We start from the raw sequence: 19202 nt of genomic DNA, 5'->3' as shown, positions 1-19202 counted from the left end.
CAAAAGGCAGAATTTATCCAGTCTTCAACTAATAGGTGGGGGCTAAAGCTTTCTTAGTCTAATTCCAAATTGACATGAAGAGAAATAAAACCAAATAAAGCCTGTAAGCAAGAAGTCGAGTGAAATTTGACTTAAATAACAATGTGTATATATATATATATATATATATATATATATATATATATATATATATATATATATATATCATAATAATACACATGATTATTTAAGTCAAATGCAGAGAAAAATGAAAGCATTCTGGGGTTTTGTTGTGTTTTCTCATGCAGGGGAAAAGCTTCAGGAATATACAGTGTAGCACTATTAGGCTTTACAGATTGTATGCCAATAGACCCCTGTTTTTTTCATGTCATGGAATGAAGAATCAGGGAGATGTCCTCCTTTATTTAAAGTGACAGAGCTGCTGCAGAGGCAGTCGCAAATGCAGCAGCGTGGAGCCAGCATCAAATCAATTGCCTTCTACCCTGCCATAGAGCAATGAGTTATAGAGCAGTCACTACTGGCCTTTATATCGGGTCTACCCGCAATAAACCAACCAGGGTAAACACATTTAAGCTCTGTAGTATTTTTGTAGATAAGTGCCTGCAAGTTGGGTGACCAACACATTTTTAACAGTTATGTGTTTTACCACTAAATTGAGACAGCACTTTTTGGTTGTAAAGACTATCTAAAACTTTAAATCAGACTTTTATTGTTCTTCTTTCAGAGTATTAATCAGATAAGAAAATATGTTTAAAGTTAAATCTTTTGAAAACGTTTTTTTTGCACACAATTAGTTTGTCTGGTGTGTTTTATAACCAAGGTTGACATTCATTAAATGCCACCGTGGTGTGTTTCTGTCATTTTGTCTTTGGCTGTTGCATTACTCCAGTGCACCTCGGCCTGCATTAGCTAATTGTTATACTTGTTGATGCTGTGTTGATTCATATGTTGTTGTCCTATGAAAATATGATCATAAATTAGGGTACAGCAAGAAAACACTTGAAAACATGGAAGTAAATTGGAAGCTTGGAATTTCTTTCTTCCCCTTAAGTATTTGAAAATCTGTCACAGTAAATCCAGTGTAGTCTCCTGACTGAGTAAAGTGAGGTTTAATTGAAGGAACGTTGTAATTTAATTTCCAATGAGCACCTCATTTCTTATTCAGTTACATTCAAAGGGTGGGAAAAACCAAAAACCATTACTTCCTTTGGTTTCTATGATTTAGTTTTCTGGTTCCATCCCCCCAAAATTAAGTAACAAGCTCACTCTATCACAAAAGAAGAAAGAGACAGAGAAGAAAAAGACTTCAAAACTGGAAAAAAAAAGCGTTGTGATTTTACTCAGCTGTTGGGGAAGATAATTATGCAGCGTTCATAATCTTTTCTTTTTCTGCTTGCTTCAAAGGCCACACAAATTGGATGAAATTCTTCTTGATTGAGACTGATTACAAGAACAATTTGGTCAAATAGTTAACTTCAGTATGGAAGCATATTGTGTTAAATAAATGTGTGTTGTTTTAGAGCAATTTTCTGTGCTTTTTTGGTGCTATTTTTTTTAAATCTTTTTTAGCTAATTTTTTTCTCTTGTTTTTGGTGCTACATTTTTTAACCCTTGTGCTATCCTAGGCACTTTAACATTGGGAGTTGGGTCATCTAGACCCACTAGACAGTGCTCTGAACGTTTTTTCTTCAATGATTTGTGTTCTTCACTGGTGTCCATGGATTACTTGAAATCTTTCCACCTTTATCCACCTTTGTCATGGTAGGGAGAACACGTCAATGTAAGGGTGGAGTCATCTAAGATAGCACAAGGGTTAAGAAGTACAAACAAACTGGGTATGAACTTCATCAGCTCTTGAAAACTTTAAGATGAACGGCATATAAAAGTTGGAAAGCCACAACGTCTCATTGTCATATACATGATCCGTGTCCATGTTGTTTTATTGACCAGAATGAACCGTTTTATTTGTTTGTGAGTCAATCCCGACAACAGCATCTGGCACAAAGCATCAAAGTCTGTTAGTGACAAGGACACTCAAGTTGTGACTTATAAACTTGTAGCATTGAATAACAAATATCCAAAATTGTTATTGTTGACTTACTTTTACTTAAAAATGAAGTCTGTGCACCGCTTCTTCTGAAGAAACACAAGGATAAGATGTCTGTAGAAGTGTTCCTTTTCTTTCTTCAGTTGTAAAAGTCTCTCTGTATCAATGGAGATCACTGCCAGTGACGTGTCTGAACAAATTCCTGAGTTTAGACAAGTAATCCTCCATTTAGAAAATGATGCTCAACAGTATGAAAGAACAACTGGACATGGCTTGCTACAACTAATTCTATTATTCTTTAGCCGCGGTGTCATATACTCTGGGATCACCATCGCCCTCTGCCTTACTTCTAATGCACATTTTTAGGGGATAAAAAGATTAAATGGATCTCAAACTGGGACCAATGTAATCAGACAGTTGGAAGTAAATAAGCAAACGAAGTAATTAAAAATAAAGCGTCTTTTGTGTTGGAAAGAGCAAAACAGTAAAGGGCATGTATCAGATGCAACTCATGTAGTCATTGTGTGCAGCTCAGGCTGGGGGCAGGGGAGGCATGGGTGGCCAGTGCCTCGCCTGACGCTCTCTCATGTTTTTGAACAGGAAATTTGTAAATTTGCAACTTTCGTATTTATTAAAGAAACTTTGAATTGCCAGAAATAAGTAATCATAGACTAGACATGTCTGAAAAATTTATATTTGCTTATTTTTTTTATTTTAAAATTTACATTTGTTTTCTTTAATTTATGTATATTTAAGCTATTTTATACAAGTGAGGCACATCCTCGCCTGCATCTCCTGAATGCACAACACAAAAAACAAACAGTTCATACTGGTAAACATAACCAGTACTTCCCCAACGAAAATCACAGAAAAAAAAAGCTGCAGTTATCTTGTGAGGTCTTCATTCTCTTGATTTGTGAGTCAACAAGCCCTGTGAAAATCTGGGGACTAGTCTTGGATATTGTATTTTTCCTAACCAAAATACGTCCCCTTCACTGTACAGCAACCTGAAATAGAACAGGTGCTTTACAAAGTAGCAGATACATGCAACCATTTAAGTCTTTTATTCCCTCTTCTGTCTCGATCTTATTTTCCTTTTTTGTTTTCTTCTGCACGTGTTTCTTTTCATTTTCCTTTTACAAGTTCCCTCCAGATATAGATGGCACTTTTGTGTCTGATAGTCTTCTCAGCAAATAAACCCAACAAATGCTCTGCAAGTTGATATAAAGCCCAGACACAAGAAGATAATCACAGTCATTATGCAAGTTCTGAATAAAAATGCATGGGTGCTGAAAGGAGGCTCATTTTAAGAGTAAAGCACACTCTACAGTTTTCTACCTATAAGCACTTTTTGTAAATAGTCAGCAGTGACCTAAGGACTACATCATCTATTTTATAATTTTTTGGGGGGGAAGTTGCAATTGCTTTGTAAATGCAAATTAATGAAAATGAATGTAAGGTTACACCACAAAATAAAAGCTCTGTTTTCATTGTGCTGCATGTTTCACCTACCCCCACTTCCACTTTCAATCAATTGTCATTAACGAGTCAAGTGCAAAGAGAAGAAGATTCTTAATATCCTCTAAGAAAGGAATCAATCACAGAACATCTATCTGCATAACTAATGGTCAGCCTCTTGTTGCCCTTGGAGTTGGGGCGGGGGTGTCCTGATTGATGGCCACACATTCACATGTTCACATGTGCAGGTCATCACTAAAGAGTGACATTTCCCTTGACAGTGATGGAAGATGAATGAGACGCTCATTTGCAAAGAAGGTACTGGATAACAGGAGCAACCGTAGGAGCGTCCCCCTCCTGAATATGTTATGTGGTCTCAAAGCTCTGCTTGCATAATTTGAGTTTGGCTAGTTTTACAATTATTCCTATAACACTTTGTTTCATGTCTAATAGGAGCACATGTGAAAAATATTTATACTCTTTTTTTTTTTTTTTGCAAGTGCTGTTGAATCCAGAGCTTCAGTTCAAGAATTATGTGGACCAATGAGAATTAAAGCAAAAATGACAACTACAAGTTTTGATAGAAATGCAATAAAAAATATCAATTCAAATCTAAAATTAGCTTTACGAATCATCTTTTGTTACCTCCAGCTCCAACCAAATGAATAATTGTTTTGTGATACAGACGCTGCCATGTTGGAGCTAAACAACATCGATTTGACTTGGTCGGTCTGAGTCAGCATTTATGGAGACCATTCTTGCCAATCAGGAGTGAGCTTGTTGGAGGTCCACACCCCTACCACAGGTCGGAAGAATCTGTCAATAAAACGCTATGAACGTTTGAGGCGGGGGCCATTGGGCACCACACACATTTATTGAGGAATCTGATTGGTCAATTAAAAACTTGAATAACCTGGAATGAAGAAAATATGTATAAAAATTTTGGATTAGCAAAAACTTGTTTTAAAAAAAAACTTGTTTTAAAAAAAAACAGGTAGTAGGGCAAGAATGGTTATTCAGACCCACAGTTTTAAAAAGCTCAGGTTTGTGATACAGCAACTGCCATGGGCGGGCCAAAGTCTCCCTCCTCTACTCCAAAAACAGAAAAAAACAAAACAAAAAAAAAACTGCATAATCATCATTAAAGGACCACTGGGAACAATTGTACAATTGAAAAAGTATAGTTGGAGTAGTATTTAAAGAATTTTTGAAAAATGAAAAAAATATTGTGACCATAAAGCAGGGGTGGCCAACCCTGGTCCTCAAGAGCCTCAACCCTTCCTGATTGACTGAACACACCATGATTTAGGTTATCAGCATCAAGCAGTCCAGGGAGAGCTGGAAAACAGGCAGGGTTGAGGCTCTTGAGGACCAGGGTTGGCCACCCCTGCCATAAAGTCTTGCCATTGAGTTAGATTGCACTGCAAACTTAATTCTTCTTATGCTGATTTAACCCTTGTGCTATCTTAGATGACCCCACCCTAACTTTGATGTGTTCTCCCTACCATGACAAAGGTGGATAAGGGTGGAAAGATTTCATGTAATCCATGGACACCAGTGAAGATCACAAATCATTGAAGAAAAAAGGTTCAGCGCACTGTCTAGTGGGTCTAGATGACCCAACTTCCAATGGGAAAATGCCTAGGATAGCACAAGGGTTACAGGAATTAAGCAGCTGAATTACTACCAGGGATCAAACCACTGCATATTTACTTTAGTCTGCTTTGTCGAGCTAATGACTTAACCCTTGTGCTATCTTAGATGACCCCACCCTTACATTGACGTGTTTTCCCTATCATCAAAGGTGGATAAAAGTGGAAAGATTTCATGTAATTCATCACAAAGCATTGAAGAAAAAAGGTTCAGCGCACTGTCTAGTGGGTCTAGATGACCCAACTCCCAATGGTAAAGAGCCTAGGATAGCACAAGGGTTAAGTGGTACTGCAGATGTATGAAACGTATAAAAGTAAGTCATACTCACATCTCAGTGATCATTTCAGCAGCAAATTTAAGCTACTTTATCTGTGGAAACATTATTTTTATGACCAGTACAAATGCTGTTTGTAGTCATGTTGCATTTCATTAAAAAAAAGAAAAACTTTGAATCTGTCCGTCCATGGTATGAAAAAGAGTCAGACCTTATAATCATTCATAATTTAGAAGCTGCTGTCAGAAAACAATTAGCTAGCAATAATTAGTGAAATGGATGCTCCATTAAGTTTATGTCCATAATTTCATTTGTAGAGCTCTTAACTGAGTCATTTACGAAACTATTGCACAGAGCCGCATTTACAAAAACAAAATTATATTTATTTTTTAAAATGTCAATGCTATTTTTCCGTATACACTTGCAGGTTAAGGTCAACATGGATAGGTTGCAATACCAGGTTGGACAGGGGTGAAGATGTGTTACCCTGTAAAACATCTCCTAAATTAGACACAACCCTTCTGCTGGAACTTGTCTCTCTCTCCTTTCCTCAGAGGAAATATTCAATCAAATGCAAAATCAGACATCGCAGGATTTAAAATGAACACATTGTACATATTCACACAAGAAATCTGGAATATATACCGGTTCCCAGTGGTACGAAGCTGGCCATGCGCCAACTTAATAAAAGAGTCATTTTGTTGGTCTTAAATAACTGTTGCGGTTTGTGCCTTATTGCCTTCAAAATGGCGATGGAGGGGTAAAAAAAAAAAAAAAAAAGGACATTGTCAACACAAAATAGTCTTCAGTTTGTGACCTTCAATTTCTCCTTTTTATAAAAACCAAACAAAAATGCAGCAAAAGTACATCAGCCTCATTTTTGCAGACCAAACTCTGCCTCTTATTTCTGCTGTCCTTTCCTTTTTCTGTTTGCTTTTCTCACACACAATTAGAAAAAAAAGTGGCCATACAAAATAATACAAATATCAATTTTAATATTTTTTTGGAATCCACATTTTACATCTGCAGTGGGCATAGTCCTCAACACTGCAGGCCTGTCGTCAAGCAGATTTCTCCCTCTAGTAATGCCCTCCTGCTTTTCTTTTCTTTTTTTTCTCACTTTAGCACAGTTCCACACTTAAAGTCACCATAGTGATCGTTGTTTAAATAAATAAATAAACAAACACAAATAAATACATGAAAATCCTCCTGTTAAATAAGAACATGTTTTCTCAGCCAGTTTGTTACGCTGAACTCTGGATTCATTGTCTCTGATGACAGAAAAGATAGGATTCTCCCATAAAACTCCCATATATATAACTATCTGGCAGTTTTTCATATTTCATACAAATAAAGTTTTTGTACCATAACATAAGTAACACTTTGAAACTCAAGTGAAAAATTAAATAAAAAAAAAAACAAAAGAAGTGGGGGGAAAAAATGAAGTTTTTAAAAATCTATGAAGGGATTTCCAAAAAGCGATAAAGAGGTGCTATGCTCTGTCTTTGACACAGTGTTGGCTTTGATGATCTCCGAAGAGTGCCAGGGGAAATATAAAGGACAAAGTAGAAGCAAAAGGGAGTTTTAAACTGTCTCTCCTCAAAGGAGACGCTGTGCTAGGACCCTTCCTTCTCTGGGCGCTCTGGAGCATAGTAGCCTGCCAGCTGCCTGAACCGTGGTCCCCAGTCGCTGAGGTAGGAGAAATCCTGCTCCGAGGTGGTGGACAGCGTGTTGATGGAACTGAGTGAAAGTGCGGGTGAACTGCTGCCCTCAAAGGCATATGTCTGAAAAGAGTCATATGGCGGCACCGACAGGTCTGCGTCAGCCTGCTCCACCTTCTTTCTGATGTAGCTTTCAAAAAGAGAGAAGTCCGCTGGTGCTGCTGCTGCGGCTCCATCCGCACCTCCACCCACTCTGTTTGCTTGTAGCCACTGTGGCAGTGAGCGGATGTCAGGGCCAGAGTCACTTTTAGACTCTGGGAAGTCGTAGAGGTTCCTCAGGGCGCTCATGTCATACGCTTGAGTGTCCTGCTCGCCTCCCCCCTCATCGTTGTATTTGATGACGTTGTCCCTCATGTCCTCTTCATCCTCCGTCATTCTCTGGCCTTTACGGTGGCGTTTCAGGGTTAGAATCAGCAACACCAGAACTGATAGAAAGAAGGACACAAAAACATTAGATATACTGAACCACTTTGCTTAGATTACCGTTATTTCCGCACTATGAGGCGCACCTAAAACCCCTATTTTGGGTTGTGAATAGCGATTTCTCTCTCACACTTTTATCTCGCTTAATTTGCCTTATATATGACACAAGTTAAAAAATAGACCATTCATTGACAGTGCACAAAATTATCAGGTGTGCCCCATAGTGTGGAAAAAGATGTAATCATTTCAATTAGTGATAATCGTTCAAAATGTCTATATAGTCTTAAGGTATGCTTTTATTTATTTTGACCAGCAAAATGGCATTTAAACCAAAAAGGCTCTTACTATAATAATTACATATACTAAACACAAACAACAGAGACATAAAGTACACTAGGAATAAAATGTTTGCTATAATTCTCATTTGATTTGAACATATGAAATGACAAAGCCATTTAATATTTAAAAAATGGATTGCAGAAAAAAAAAAAAAAAAAAAAAAAAAAAAAAACGTCTGTCAGACATTCACCGCTCATGATAGATTTGCAAACTACTTATCTTTGGGAAAGTTTTACTACTCTGATTGGAACTTTGATTTCACCCCTCAGAAGATCATTTATTATGCATGGGCATTGATTTTTCACAGTCCTGAATGCACTGCACAGGAATATGATTTAAGAGAAATAATGGTGGCCAATCTGTCCATCAATACTCATCAAAGTCTAATGAAAATGAGACTTGGTTGTTATGAAGTTTAAAAAAATCAAGGTGGCCGCTTGTGAAAAGACAGAATTATGTCAGTTTGGGTTGAAAAAGCAAAAACAACCGAGAAATATCATTAAACACTAATGAGACTAGAGGAAAAAGGCTGAATGCACTGAGAAATCAATGAAGATTTAATTTCTGCTTAGTTATTTTAATTACTGCCCTTTATTTCTAATTAGACATAGTACAGTTTCCTAATCTGCTCACTTTAACCATGCACTTTGTCCCTTCCAAAATATCTTTAACATTTATGATTTTTAAAATTAGATGTAATTAAAGTGGGATAATAATGAAGAATCAAACTAATAAATCCATTTTTTATAGTTTGCAATCAAGATCAGGACATCCGTAAAAGCATTTTTCAGAGACATGGTAATGACATCCACGCACGTTTATTAATTACTAAAAATACAACATTTATAGTGTTTTTGCATTAAAATTTTCCTGATAAAGATCCATGCTAACATTTTGGAGTCTTTAAGAGGGAAGACAAACAAAAAAGGTTGATTTTGTTTTTGTTTTTGAAATAACTGGCAGTATGACTTCTCTTCTTCAAAAATGGTAGCTTTTTGACGGTCACACATAGGCCTGCTCCCAAAAACTAGAGTGGAAATATTTGCTATGTCCAGGATGGATTACTCACGATCTTTATAAATTTAGCAGTCTTGTAAAAATGCAATTCGGGAACAAAGTATTTAGTGCTTTGAAATGTCGAATATTGTTGGATTTTAAGTTTTTAAACTAACAAAAGCCAAATGTGCAGCGCTAATGTCACGGGAAGTGGACAAATCTTTTAAATAAAGTGTCGGTGAAGCTTTCAGCTTTCAAAGTCAAAAATAAGACTGAAGTTCTGTTTACTGACATCAGTTCTGAAACAATGAATTTGGCTTTAGCTCCAGTGTTAACTCTCTTTTGACTACCAGTACATCAACCCTTTAATAGTTGATGCAATTAACATAATTCTGAAGCGGAGAAAAGCAGCTTTACACCGGCTTTGCACCCACATCCAATGGTTTAGGATGTAAAGTGTTGCAGGACTTTGGAGAATATTTTCAAGATTTGTTGTTAAAGGATCCAAAACATTAGGGATGTTTATGGGGTTTTTTTTATGATTGATGGTTGATGGGGAAAAAAAACGTGTTTACAGGGATAAGCATAATTTCTTTCTATCTAAATCTTTGGGTTTTTATCAGTTTAGTTGATTCTGATCTCCTGTTTTAAATAAAGGTATAAATGATGGTGATTTAATAAATATAAGTTAATTTTGCAAACATCCATTAAAAAGACATGCATATGGAAACTGTGCAAACATATTGTTTTAAAAATTAAGAATGTTTTTCGATCTGTAAATTGTTGAGATTGATTCCTGATTTGAATCGGATCGCCACCTATACGTAAAAATCCACAGATCTAAAGACCATAACAACAAATTTAGTACAAAAAGAATTAGATAAACCATTAACAAATAGGCAGCATGAATCTTTTGAAATAAAAGGCCTTAAGCCAAAAACAACAAGTCCAAAAGCATGAAAAAAAAGGCCATCAATTATAAAGTGGGCTGAGCTGACCCGTCAGGACATCCATCCATATGCCGTGAAGATGAAATATAACTCCTCTGTTTTCCAGTTAAAGTAGATCAATGTCAGGATTTCATGAACTACACACAGGAAATTCATAAATGCATAAGTACATTCCCCGTATATTTAGTATGCATGGAAATACGCCTGTGGACACTTGCACTTTTTCATAGCCAATGACAGGTCAGGATGTGGAACTAGTCACCGAACATTCGCATTTGATTTCTTTAATAGTATTTCCTTTCACCAAGGAATGCTCCAACATGTCAAAAAAAGGAGGAACAAAGTGAACAGCCATGTTTGAATTCTGCTTGCTTTTTTTTTTTTTTTGTTGGCACTGTTGCCTAAAAGTGAGTAGTGGAGTGAAGCAACCCCTGCACTCCTTAACTAGAAATCATCCATTGTTGATCTTGAATGGGGATTTGATGCAGCCTCTGTGGGTGATGACATTGTTGTCCTCTTTTCTTGTTTGCCGGGCTCCACTGGGGAGATGGTGTCTGTACCCACTGTGTTCATTCTTCGCTTCTGCGAATTTGGAAAATGAATTGCCATGAGGCGGAAAAGAGAAGTCATGGTTTGCGTTAATCTGTGGCATTCACTGCCATGCATACTAAACAAACACTGAGACAATTACTCTAAATTCGCACTAATGAGAAGAGTAATAGGTCGTGGAAAACTTGGCGTCACGAGAACCGTCTTTGGCGCAGATCAGCCAGTTGAGATAAAAAGTGAGTGACATTTTGTTGGTTTTTGATGAAACTATGATCAGACACCTCGATGTTTGGCACAGGCTCACCCACTTACCGCTAGACTGGAAAACACTTGCGTGGAAATCTGGTTAACTAGCAGATTTACATGCTTCAGAAAATGTCAGCGCACTAGCAAGTTCAGAAGTGATTTCTTCAGGAAGCATATGCACCTGTGTATAGCTGACTTCTATACATGCAAAGCTTATACTCATGTGTGCAGATGTTGGGATAAGTGTTCCTGACAAGACGGTTAATTTCCCCTTGGGCTGCGCTGGTTGCCCCCGTGCGGGAGTTCATCACAAGCAGATGGGAGGTAATTGGAATGGATGCATGCAGATGCTTCGACGCAGTGGAATAGATTCCTCACAGCAGGGCCATAAATGAACTGATGGAGAGAGTGTTTGTTTGTTAGGTAATTAGGCAGAAATTTGTTTTCATTTTCCTCATCATCCAGCAATTGATGTAATAGAGGTGGTCCAGCCTCTGAAGAAAGGGAGCGCAGGCCAGCTGGTTTTGGTGGTAACCGTGTGTACGGAGGCCTGCGCGACATTATTCAGGCTGAGGAAATGGATTGCATTATAGTTAAGAAAAGTGCAAGGATTTGACTACGACTACTGACGTGTGCACAAGGAAATCATCGCTGTGACGCATGAAAAGCGGGTCGACATTATGCAGTAAAAATAATAGGATTGCTGTCAGATGCTTCACTCTCAGAGTGTCATTCAAACTGCGTGACAGCTAAAATAAACACAGCTCAGCCTCCGATCACGACCCGTGTAGCAGAGGGGAGATGCTGGAACTTTAGCTTTCACTTTTTTTTTTTTTTTTAATTGTTTTTTTTTAGTTGCTTGTGCCAATGAACTGACAAGGATTGAAGATGTGACATCATTTCAGGATAAAAGAAAGCATGAAAACCTCAAAAAATGTTTCCTTTTTGCCAAGGGCACCATGAAAATTTCCTTTTTTATTTTCCAGCACAGGGTCTCAGAGAAGGCCAAAGCAGACATTTTGAACTCCCGCTTCAGAAGGGATGCTATCCGCCCCACAACACCAAAAACTACACTCCACTACAAACAGAGGTCTATTTTTTGTCTATAGGCCAGCGGGTGTCCTCAGATTTCAACATAACATTTTTGTTGAGGCTTTTAAGGCCCTGCTGAATAAATGATGCTCTCCTTTTAAGGTTTCTCTCAGTAAATGGCTTCGTTAATGGAGACAAACTTTTAACATTTCTCACCAGAAAAAGCTCCTCAAAGAAAATACAGAGCGATGTCAGATGGTTAACGTTAGGGGTCTAGGGACATTGCCCATCATTCTTTGCTGGCACAATCACTGCAGAAAAGTGAGGTTGGGACAAAACTCTCTGACAGCACTGCTGTTCCTTTACTTTCACTGGGGATGCAAAAACTTACAGTTGAGGAAAAGCAAACTCATAAATTTTTCAAATACAGCAATAACATCTGTGGTATCTGAGAGGGTGAGCATGTGCACGTCCTGATGCATTACTGCGTGTTTGCACCTGTATATAAAAATCTATGGTCCTCTGGAAAGCCCCTGTCTATTTTAAGCATCCTGTGCAGATTGATACAAGTGCTGAGGCAGCTTCTTTATCATGTTTGTGTTCCCTGGCCTCCTTGCACTTCACTGTTCTCCATTCCATCTCTGCCTGTGTTTAGTGGATCAAAGTGGCTTGATGTCATTCATAAAAGGAGGCAGCTTGAACAAAAGCTTTCTCCATCAAGAAGCAGCTTGTCCAACAGAATAGAAACATTTTCAATTCGACTCCTTTAAAGGTACTTGCTTGATTTTATTTGATTTTTTTCTGATGTTCATTCAATTTAATCTATTTTTTTTCTTCAATCTCCTGAAAGACACGTTTGACTGACTGACTTTCAGAACAGGAGCTTTGATGTCTTTGGGTGCGCCGCTCAGATCTGCCCTTTTTCTGTAGAACATCCCTCTTTGGATGAATTATTTCTAGTGTACCTGCTGGAGAGTTTGAACTTGGCACTGACCCCAGAAAGCCAACACGGATCCATTGTGCTTATCCATCCATCTAGCCATCCATCACAAACCCATTCATTTATCACTTGTGCATCCATACATATGTATTATACATAAGAGAGCCCTCATCTACTTACCTATGAGGATGAGCATGCAGACCAGTAGTGCTATAAGTGCCCCGGGGCTGAGAGCCGCACTCATTACATACGCTGTTGCATTGCAGGACTGGATGGCCCCATCTGCATTGTTGGGGAAAAAAGAAACATCAATATGTTAAATCAAGTCCAGCAGACGGGGACTAAGCTCTGTCTAACAAAGGTAATACCAGTGTCTTTACTATGCAAATGCTCTACCTGCCTGAAATCTCTGTAGACAGCCATTTGGCTGCAAACTTGTACGCTTGTGTTGTTTTCCTCCCCATGCATATAAGCCGATAAGAACTGTTTGCTAAGCAAAGCAGCGACACTGTGACCTTTTTCTTAATGCTGCTGATGCAAAAGGTGACAGTGATGTTAATCTCAGCGGTGGTGCGGCGCCGACAGTCGCTCTCACCTGTGTCGCAGCCGCAGACGTGGATGGTCAGGGTGCCTGTGGAGCTCAGGGAGGGAGACCCGCTGTCAACCACCAGAATAGGCAGGAAGTAAACATTCTGCTCGTGGCGGTTAAAGCCTGACCTCTGGGTATGGATGCCAGCTGTGTTGTCTGGGTAAACGGTGATGTGAGGTAAAGTGGGGGGATAAAGAGGGGGAGAAAATGTAAAGCAGGGGGTTAAACTCAACTGACTTCATGTTATAAAAAACGAACAACATTTTTTTGTGGCCTAACATATCGGATCCTTTTTTTTTTCCCACAGTGAACAAATCTGGGTTTGAAAAATAGACCAAAGGATGAGGCTTTGACAAATAGTCGGACTGGCCGCTGGTAAAGGATAGCAAGTAATCCATCACTCAGAACATACATCGCTGTTATACCTGACACCTCACAACTCCTCTGGCACATACTGAACAATTTTCATATTACTGCTTATGTACTGCTTATGGGAATGCTACACCCTTCTGGTGTCCTTTTGACTTTTACACAACACAGTCTAAAATAGCTGAACACCAAGCAGACACCTCACATGTATTTTAGTTAAACTTTCTGTCAAATTGTTAAATTATCATTTGCAGGTTCCTAATTCCAAACAGTGCTATTTGTCTGTTTTTACCTATTTAAACCCCAACTACACAAAACATTTCTAAACTGTCTAGATAATGCAAGAAAATTATAAACCTTTGCTTAAAGTCCCACTCCAACTGTGTGTTATTTTTTGCATTGTTAAATCGTTCTCAGTGGTCTTTTAATGGCCAGTTTTTAGCTAAAATATATATGTATATATAGTTTGAACTGTGTTGTTTCTTAAGACATATTTTCTGCACGTCAGCTGTAGCTCATAAGGAATTAGCTTTTAAGTTGTGGGTGGAACTGTTAGCACAAAAGTTAGCCTACCTAATTTCCCAGCATGCCTTTGTCTACATTCTTCCCCGCTTGCGACAAATGCCACACAAGACCAACCTAACATTAGCATAGCAAAAGAAGGACGAGCAATGTCAGAGGTATGTCCGACATTATAAAAAATAGGAGTCCCACTCCAATCATCTTTTTCTAAAGCATTTCCACTGGCCTTTAATTCTCAATATACAGTTTTTACTCAAATTCCAAAGACCTTTGTGGTTTTTTAGGACATAGTTTCTGCAGAGTAGCAGGAGGTCATTAAAAAGTATAAGTAGATAGGACTTCTGGTGCAGAGTACGGAAGTCCGCCCCCATTTCCTGGATTCCATCGGTTTACACTGTCTTCTGCTAGTTTACAGTCCTAGTCTTAATTTTCCTTTATCAGAAAAAATGCCACAAGAGCATGTTAAAAACACCAAAAACATGATTTTCCTCAGAGTGGGTCTTTACCTTCTTTTCAGGATTTTTTCTTTTTCTAAAGGCACAGCCTTATAAAACCCGTCAGCTAAAGAGCTGACTTTTTTTTATTTTTAATGGTAACAAACTTTATTGAGTAAAATTAGGTTTTCCTGTAGGCCACACATTGCCAGCAAAAACTTCAAAGGGCTTTTTGGAGCATCGGGAAAATGCCTTGTCATCATTCTATGTCACCGCTAACCTGACAGAAAGCAACGTGAGGGCACAGAGAGGGACAGAAGACCTGACAGATCCAAAGTGACAGGTTGACAAACGTGTCCATGAAAAGAAACAGAGTAAAAAAAACGGGGAGTATGTGGATTCAAGTGGGGGTTTTGCCTGTTTTTTCCCGCTTTTTCAAAATTTTGTTTAACAAAATGTACACAAACTTTACAGATGAAGAAAAAAAAAAGACATTTTGCATTCTAGGATGTTTTGTGTATACAGACACAAAAATGGAGCTAAAGGGACTTTTAACTTTTCTTATTCATCTATCACATGTTTGTAGAAAGAACAATGTGTGCCTCTGCATTACGCAATGTTTGTGCTACGTGAATTCCCATTCACATGCATATGAGGTGAACTACAGCAGACCTTGCTGCCTGTACACAGTGACATTTCCCTGGCTCGAGCTGCTCCCCTGACATTTTCCAAGTGTCAGATCTATCTTGATTTAGCCAGATGTCACATTTACTTAGATTGTCATCTCTAAACGAAGCATGTGCAAGCATGTTTGCAAAAATACTGACACACTTGGGGAAAAAAAAAGGGACAAAGCAAAGTTATCACTGGGGAAAACATGGGGATTTTAAAATTCCAATACATTCAGCTATGCACATGACTGCTGTCAGCACAAATTTCCACATAAAAAAACTGCTTTTTAATAATTAAAATCCTGGGTTAATACTTTACTTTTTAAATTAAATTAACTGTTTAGACCAATAATTGTATTGTATAACAATTACCCTTATCTGCCAAAAATAGATATTTTTGTACCTTAATATTCCTTTTTGGTAATATTATTAAACTGAAAAGACCAGAGCAGGTGGTGTTTATTCAGACATTTGCCCGATAATGAGGGAAATGCTTAACGGGAAAGAAAAATAGCTGAATTCTGTCTTTGCTTTTAAAAATCGTTTTCATTTTCCGAAGATTAAATAAAGTTTATCCATCTGGTGTCTAACTAAACTGAACGACTGCAAGAAAGACAGGGAAGTCATTAATGAGCAACAGCCTAACAAGCTAACTTAGTACTAGAATAATTTCTGAATTTGCTAATTGCTCTCAAGCTCAGCAAACTTTTACATTTCAAACCCCTTTGATGAAGACTGGTATCATCCTTTAGTGTTTCTTTTAAATAAACTTCATGATTTAAACTTTAACCACTTGAAATAACATTTTGCTTAAAAAAACTGCATTTCAAACTGTATTTTCTGCACTATATGGCGCACTGTAAATAAATAATCTATCATAGAGATCAAAGAACTATAATGCTGCCTTCACACTGAACGTGATTCGCACGTCAGAGGTGTCGAATTTCAAGTTGATTTAAAGATGCGATTCGATTTCCTGGGATACGATTTGAGCGCTCGGTGCAGCGTCTCAGTCTGGCAGCAGCGCGTTTTAAATATCACAGGGCGCTATTTGGGGACCAGAGTTCCAATGAACTTTGGTGATGCGTCCACCAATCAGGGACTCAGCTAAGGTGCATGACATTTTCAGCGACTCCATCAGCCGGTAAAATACAAATCCAATATGGCTGTCCAATGCGAGCATTCTCGTCATGAACTTCCATCCATTTTCTCAAACTGCTGTTTCCCTTTCGAGGTCACAGGGTTGCCGGAACCTGTCACAGCTACTGTGAGGCGAAGGTATGGTACACCCTGGACAGGTCGCCAGTCTGCAGCAATTGCACCTGCCACCTCAGCTTCTGGGAGGCTGGCTGAGCCGGCAGACAGGGTAGGCAACCTGCCCGGGCCTCCTGAACCCTAAACATTTGGCAGTGGCTCCTCCCACATGCATCTGGGGTGTCAAGCTTACAAAGGCATTTTTGGGCAGACAGCGAGCAGTGAATTTGACATGTGTCAAAAGAGAGTCAGCAGGCAAAAGAGTCAGAGATAAGTCCGTCATTCAGTCATACTTCATTAACCGCGTTCACAGTATCTCTAGAACTTATTTTTAACACGCTGCATGTTAGAGGCGTTAGCCACGTTCGCCTATTCAATATTCAATAGCTGTATCTCCAAACCTTGTTTGCAACACATAAAACAACCGACTGATACTGCTTAACAAATGTTACTGGGATTACGCTAACTCCCAATCTTGTAACACTTAAAAAAAAACAGTCTGACACTACGACATATTCACAATAACACAAGACTGACTTTTTGAAAGAGCGCCATATACCTTTCAAAAAAACGCTTTAACATCAGTAAGCACAACCAGAATTAATAAATATATGACACTTTCTGAAAAAATGTAAGGATTTTAATTGCACCATATAGTACAGAGAAAACATGTCTTGTAATAGGGTCAACATTTACCTTAGCTCATAAAGTCAACAGCACTGTATATTTTTTCTACTATTAACAAGAACATAAATATGTGAACTGTTACCTTTGACATCTCTCAGGGTGAAGTGACGGTTGCTGGAGGCTTCAGGTGCCAGGGTGAAATAAAAGCGATGTCCAGATTGTGGTTCATCTCTGTCCACCACGCTGATGGTGTGAATCAACTACAGACACAGAAAAGAGCAAGAAAAAAGAAAGGATGATTTCCACTCAGCCCCACTCAACAAAAACAAGGAAATGAAGATAAAAATCACTTTGCATTTGAAATGTCAGGCTGGTGAGAGAGGGACTGAGGTGAAATGCGATGCAACAGACTGAGAAGGCTTGCCGCAAGCGAATAGTTCAGAGAGTCTAAAGACAAAAAAAAAAGACACCAATTTGTTTCCTTTAGAAAACTTTTATAAAATATATATCTTGTGTCTGAAATGCTTAACCATCACGAGTAGGACAGACACTAGAAGAAAGACAGAAAATGGAAAGTAAAGTTGTTTGCAGCAGTATGGTTTCTCCACCAGGATTGAGAACGTGTGTAGATGCAGGTAGCTGATTCACTGTAAGCTGAATGGACATCAAACACTCTCTGGATGTGCTTTTACCTTAACACAAGGTAAAAGTCACATTTTATTTTCTCTTTTTAGACCACGAGCAGATACTCCAGTTTAAAGTCACATCTCTCTAAAGCTGCGTTCAAATCAGGCTTGGAACCGTACGTTCGAGTGGCAGCTTCCAATGAAAAGTCTATGGCTAGGTACACAACGGCCACATCGTCTTGCATGTAAACGGCCAGTTTAAACAAGAAGTATATGTAGACACGTATCAACCTGACTTACAGGCTTCCGCGTTCAGAATGCTCGCGGTCATGTGTTGCTACGGAAATTTTTAAGTCCAGTAGTGGGCTTTCATTGATCGCACACAGGAAGCTTCAAGAAGTTCATCTGTTTGAGCTTCTTGACCCCAAAATGCTGAACTGTGACTAATTAGGGACCTGGATTTTGGTAGTGACAAGTGGGTAGGGTCTTTTTAAAAATACGGAAGTATCAACCGTTTAAAAGTTGATCAAGTAGAAGAAACTACCGTAATGATTGCGGTTCCTGCACGGCTGGAATTCTATGAAACCAAGATGTACAAAACTTTAAAAAGAAGAAGCCTTGGCAACATTTGCACCATTTTGACTTTAAGGACCAAGCCTTTACCAGTTGCAGGGGGTGAATAAGCGCTGGTGAACAGTAAAATAAAAAAAAAAGGAGAATTCCCCTCCTTGTCCCTCCCGGCTTGTCCACTGTGTGAACACCACGGGCTGAATGCGCATTCATGAAACCCCATATAGCGTGTTCTTGAAAGCGTTATATGCGACCGGTGTGAATGCAACTTAAGTAAACGTACGTAAATGTGCGTTTCAGACCTCTGCGTAGAAAGGTCTTGCAGTCACACGTTTTTCTAAGGGAACGTTTTTTCAAGTCCATTTTCGGGCTCTACGCACAAGATGAGCGACTATTGAATGTGAGATGAAAGTTAAACTAGTTAAACTTTGATCAGTCAGGAACTCAGATTTGGTTTTACATATGGGTAGCCACCTTTTCAAAACACGGAAGTGCCAAACGTTAGAAAATGTATCATGAAGGAGAAATTAACAATTGCAGTTTGTGCCTGCCTGGAAGTCTTTCATATTTAGAAATTGAAATAGAGCTGTGAAAGAAAACGCCTGGAGCAAGATTCGTGAGATCTGCACCGCTTCGACATTTGGCACCAAACCTCTTCCAACTGTGAAGTGCATGTGCTAATATCAAGAGTGTGTGCCCTTATGGTGTGTGAACGCCATTTAAAAACCCACGTTCAGCCCATTCTTCAATGCGCCACACATGCTGTAGAAGTCCACATCTCGACAAATTGTTTCTCTTGTTCTTGCTTAAATGTGCTAAAATTATAGAAGGTAAAAAGTGCAACATTATCTAGGTTATATTGTTGTCAATATTCTTCCTTAAAATATTTAATCCCATAATCCACAAAGTGTC

The 19202-nt window shown here is 38.7% G+C and overlaps 1 protein-coding gene across 1 annotated transcript in view; it reads right to left on the bottom strand.

Moving 5' to 3' along the window:
- Nucleotides 1-5793: 5793 nt before the first annotated feature.
- cdh22 (cadherin 22) overlaps nucleotides 5794-19202 on the bottom strand; it is a 219525-nt gene continuing 206116 nt past the window's right edge. The window contains exons 11-14 of the mRNA XM_004068783.4: nucleotides 17237-17354; nucleotides 13224-13373; nucleotides 12809-12910; nucleotides 5794-7578 (exon numbers count right to left, since the gene is read on the bottom strand). Coding sequence (XP_004068831.1) covers nucleotides 7049-7578; nucleotides 12809-12910; nucleotides 13224-13373; nucleotides 17237-17354 — 900 coding nt within the window. The 3' untranslated portion in view covers nucleotides 5794-7048. The remainder of the gene's footprint in view (nucleotides 7579-12808; nucleotides 12911-13223; nucleotides 13374-17236; nucleotides 17355-19202) is intronic.

Source organism: Oryzias latipes, chromosome 5 (assembly GCF_002234675.1).
Source record: "Oryzias latipes chromosome 5, ASM223467v1".
NCBI classification, from domain to species: domain Eukaryota; kingdom Metazoa; phylum Chordata; class Actinopteri; order Beloniformes; family Adrianichthyidae; genus Oryzias; species Oryzias latipes.
Note: the sequence above shows the minus strand (reverse complement) of the source record. Positions and strands in the feature narration are given on the sequence as shown.